Here is a 4,409-nt window from a genome sequence, read left to right as displayed (position 1 = left end):
GCCGAGCTTGGTAACGTAAGCTTAGAGCAACTCCAATGGTGATATCACCATTGGAATCCTTAGCATTAAAATAATATATATTTTTAAAAATAGTTAATGACTCTAAGCATTAATGTAGGTCCAATGGTGTTATCCGAAATGGAATCCTTAGAATTTTTTTTTTTTTTTTTTTTGAATCTTTAAATATTTTAATTTATTTAAAATAAAATAAAATTTTTCATTTATTGAAAGACTAAATGTAAACATACAATAACTAAACATCTTCATCATTACCAAACTTGTTCCAAATGTTTTGAATCAAATCATATTTCAATTGTGCATGTATGTGCGGGTCACGAACACGTCGCCGTATGTCAAGCATAGTACGGAGATTTGAAAGCCGCGGGAGGGAGGAAAATGACATATCCACCTGTGAACTTCTACTCGAGGCTCCTTCTTCAAACTCTATGTATCATACTGAGTATATCCATTGCGTTCATTTTCTACTATCATATTGTGTAATATGATACATGTTCGCATTACCATCCCTATTTGTGTCTTATCCCACAAAATAGCCGGGTTTTTCACTATTGCAAATCGAGCTTGCAATACTCCGAAGGCACGCTCCACATCTTTTCTGGTTGATTCCTGAACTTTTGCAAATAACTCGGCTTCAGGCCCTTGAGGGTTTGATATAGATTGGATAAATGTGTGTCCATTTTGGATATATGCCATCTGCGAGGTAGTATGCCAAATCGTACTGGTGTCCGTTGACCTCATATTGTACCCTTGGAGCTCGACCTTGTAAAATATCATCAAAAACAAGGAGGAGACCGATCGAGAACGTTAATATCGTTTAATGTACCTGGAGGACCAAAAAGCATGCCATATCCAAAGATCTTGTGAAGCTACGGCCTCCAAGACAATTGTTGGCTTCCTGATCCACGTGTGTACTGTCCTTTCCAGGCGGTTGGGCAATTTTTCCACTCCCAATGCATGCAGTCGATGCTTCCTACCATTCCCGGAAAGCCACGAATCTCTCCAATATCGAGTAGTCGTTGGAGATCCTCTGGAGTGGGCCTCCGTAGATACTCGTCTCCAAATAAAGATATTACGCCTTCTGTGAAATTGCTTAAACATGAAAGTGCTGTGCTTTCTCCAAGTCGGAGATATTCGTCAACGGCGTCAGCAGCACAGCCATAAGCAAGCATGCGAATTGCAGCCGTACACTTTTGTAGTGGAGATAGACCTAACCTTCCTGTAGCATCTCTTCTTTGTTGAAAGAATTGAAAATTTTCCGAGAGGCGATCGACGATACGCATGAAAACTGCCTTGTTCATGCGGAAACGCCGTCTGAAAAAATTTGGGGGAAATGTCGGATTTTCACTAAAGTAGTCGTTCCATAGTCGGGTATGGTCCTCTTCGCGATTGCGTTCGACATATGCACGTTTGCTCTGTTTCTTAGTTGGTTGTTCGCAATGTTGTTGTATGTATCTTCAAAATATTCATCGACAGCTTCATCCAAAGCCGCATTCAATCTGCGATCGACTTCATCTTCCATATTTGGTAATCCCTTTAAAAAAAATCAAGTGATGAAACAATCCATAATTAATTAAATTATTAAATTCATTTTTTTGTATCTGCCTTATTAGAAAAAATTGACACAAACTAGAAAAATTGACAACATGATGATGAAACAATCCAAAACAACTGATGGAAAAATTGACACAAACTAGAAAAAAAAAATTAAATTCATTTTTTTGTATCTGCCTTATTAAATGGAAAAAACCGACCAAGTGATTATCTAGTTCTTAGATGAACATAAATTGGAGCTTAGATAAATGGAGTTAGAATATAAATGGAGTTAGAATATAAATTGGAGTTCTTTAACGTGATGATCAAGTTCATTAAAGTGATGATCAAGTTCATAACGTGATGCTATAAGAAAACGACCAAGTGTGATGCTATAAAAAAACAAAGTGATGCGATAAAAAACAAAGTGATGCGACCAAGTGATTCTTTTCTTTTCTAATTTCTTCCTCTTACCAGCAGCCTTAGCTGCCTTCACTCCTATGGGTCTCTCTTGTGGCTCTGTCACTGACCCTCCCGCATCTGAAGCACCTTTGCGCTTGTCTTTCCCATTGTCCTTCCCGAGAGAGGTGGAGAGCACCATTTGACATCATGCCTAAGCTCTCTCCAGGCATGTTCCAAGTTGAACTTAAAGCCCTTGTCATTGAAGAAGATCTCCAATGCAGCCTTCATCACATCGTTGTCATTTTGCCCGCTTCTCTGCTCCCTCTGTGCCATCTCGTAGCTACCACAAAACGTACACACCACATCGTTGATCCTGGCCCATCGTTGCTTCACTTGCCCAAGTTCGCGGGGGATTGTACCAACCAGTAAAGGGCTGGAGTTGTAGTTGTCTAGTATCCTCTTCCAGAACGCAAGGCCTTTCTGTTCGTTACTAACTATTGGGTCTTTGCTCGTGTTGAGCCAAGCACCAATGAGGATTATATCCTCCTTTGGTGTCCATTTTCTCCTCTCTTTGACCGTAGCCTCATCGGAACATTGGCTGGCTACCCCTTCGCTGCTAACGAACGGAGGTTCCGATGAGTCAAGGTCAATAACCCCTTGGCTCGCTAAAAGGTTAATAAAACTTGTGGAGGAGTTTGCCATTTAGGAAGAAGACTATGTTTTACTGGACTCTAAGCAAAGGGGGTGGCTCTAAATAAGTTGTTAGCAAAGCCTATGTTCTACATAAATGAATTTACTTCTTTAGGAAAGTGTCTTCTCATTACAGGTAAAGACGCCTAAATGCAGTTAGGCACAATTAAAGACGGGTTTACTTTTCATTTAAACATATCAAATCACTTCGAAATCACAACAACAAGTTATACTAGTTTGAACTATAAAGTTGAACTATAAAGTTTCAACTATAAAGTTCAACAATAAAGTTGAAAAAACTATCTACCTAGAGTTTTAAAAACTATCTAGCTAAACTATCTAGCTAAAGTTACGCAAATACGTTTACAGACTAACCTTCGAATGGCTGCTCTCAAGTTCATTCAGACGCAAATGCATCATCTTCACCTGCTCCTGAACATATATCAGACAAACCAATCTTTTTGTTACACAGGTTGCGTTACAAACAGGCACAAACATGTTACAATTTATATTTCCACTCACCTTAAGCGCCTCGCATTCTCTCTTCAACTTTTCCTGCTCGTGAATATTTTTTGAACCTCTCAACCTCTTTTGCATACCCGTAACCCATGTTGCCTGAAATGCATCCCGTCATTCTGCCAAAATAATTACCATTATCAAACTGCACATTCATTTCAAAGAAGAAGAGATTTAGTAAGAGAGAAAACTTAATACCTCGAACTCACGGCAGATGAAGTATCTCTTCCCAGGGAGGTAGTCATATGTGTCGTCTCATCAACGACTTCCTTCGTCAGTGATCCACAGGGGCAGAATTGAGGAATATGTTGCGCATCTGAAACGGCATGAAGCATGTTGTAGTAATCTTGCGGGCTTTCATTCTTAATTCTTCCTCAATTTCAACACCCGCAACAACAAAAACTAATCGATTTAGAAACTAAACCCAAGACTTAAATCGATATAAAGAACTCAATCCACTCCTTAATAACTCAATCCCGACCCTTAATAACGACGAAAACAAACAACAACCGACGCGCGGTGAACAAATCTTGAAGAAAACCCTAATTCAAAAAATCCCCAACTCGATTTGAGAACCGAAATCAATTAAAACCCCTCGATAGAACCCTAATACCATATGAATCAACATGCAACAACTCCAAATGCCAAAAAAAAAAAACCGTGAAACCTCCGATTTACCTTCACCCTTTCCAGTCGCCGAATCGCCTTTGATATCGCGGAGAGCGTTTTTTTTTTCGTTATCGAGAAACCAAATGATTCTTTTTTCCCCCACGCGAAACACACCCCTTCCGCTAGCCTATCACGTGATGCCACACACTAAGGATTATCCTTAAACCTCCTTCCCTAAGGACTCTTTCTTACCTAAAGTTAAAATATAACGATTATTATATTAGGTTTTGCCTAAGAATTCGCGCTACTAAGATAACCCCATTTCTACCGTTGCGGATGGTCTTATCATCCTAGTGGAGGCTTAAAGCTAATTAGTACAGTTGGATCTCTACGTGAGACGTAAGGTACCAACAAGACTCTCTGTTTCCCTTAGGGCGTGCGGGAGTGTGGGGGAACCACAGCACCACCGACAATTCCCTGATCGAGCCAATAAGGTGAAACAAAAAGTTGATCTGTCGGTGGCTGCGTGCGGTTAGTGTGGTAGTTGGGTGAACCAAAGTCCTTGATCCGAGACCCCGAAAAGTCCCCACAATTATCACGGAAGGCTAGGGCTCACAACTGTACGTTACCTTTTTTCTTTA

At 40.1% G+C, this 4,409-nt stretch overlaps 1 protein-coding gene across 1 annotated transcript; it reads right to left on the bottom strand.

Annotated features, from left to right (window-relative positions):
• Window positions 1–2,073: 2,073 nt before the first annotated feature.
• Window positions 2,074–2,655, bottom strand: LOC111213372 (glutathione S-transferase T3-like). Its single transcript, XM_022715118.2, has one exon. The coding sequence runs from the start codon at window positions 2,653–2,655 to the stop codon at window positions 2,074–2,076; it is 582 nt and encodes a 193-aa protein (XP_022570839.2).
• Between the last annotated feature and the right edge of the window lie 1,754 nt (window positions 2,656–4,409).

This window comes from Brassica napus, unplaced genomic scaffold (assembly GCF_020379485.1).
Source record: "Brassica napus cultivar Da-Ae unplaced genomic scaffold, Da-Ae ScsIHWf_1166;HRSCAF=1662, whole genome shotgun sequence".
NCBI classification, from domain to species: Eukaryota; Viridiplantae; Streptophyta; class Magnoliopsida; order Brassicales; family Brassicaceae; genus Brassica; species Brassica napus.
This window is presented reverse-complemented; position numbering and strand designations above follow the sequence as displayed.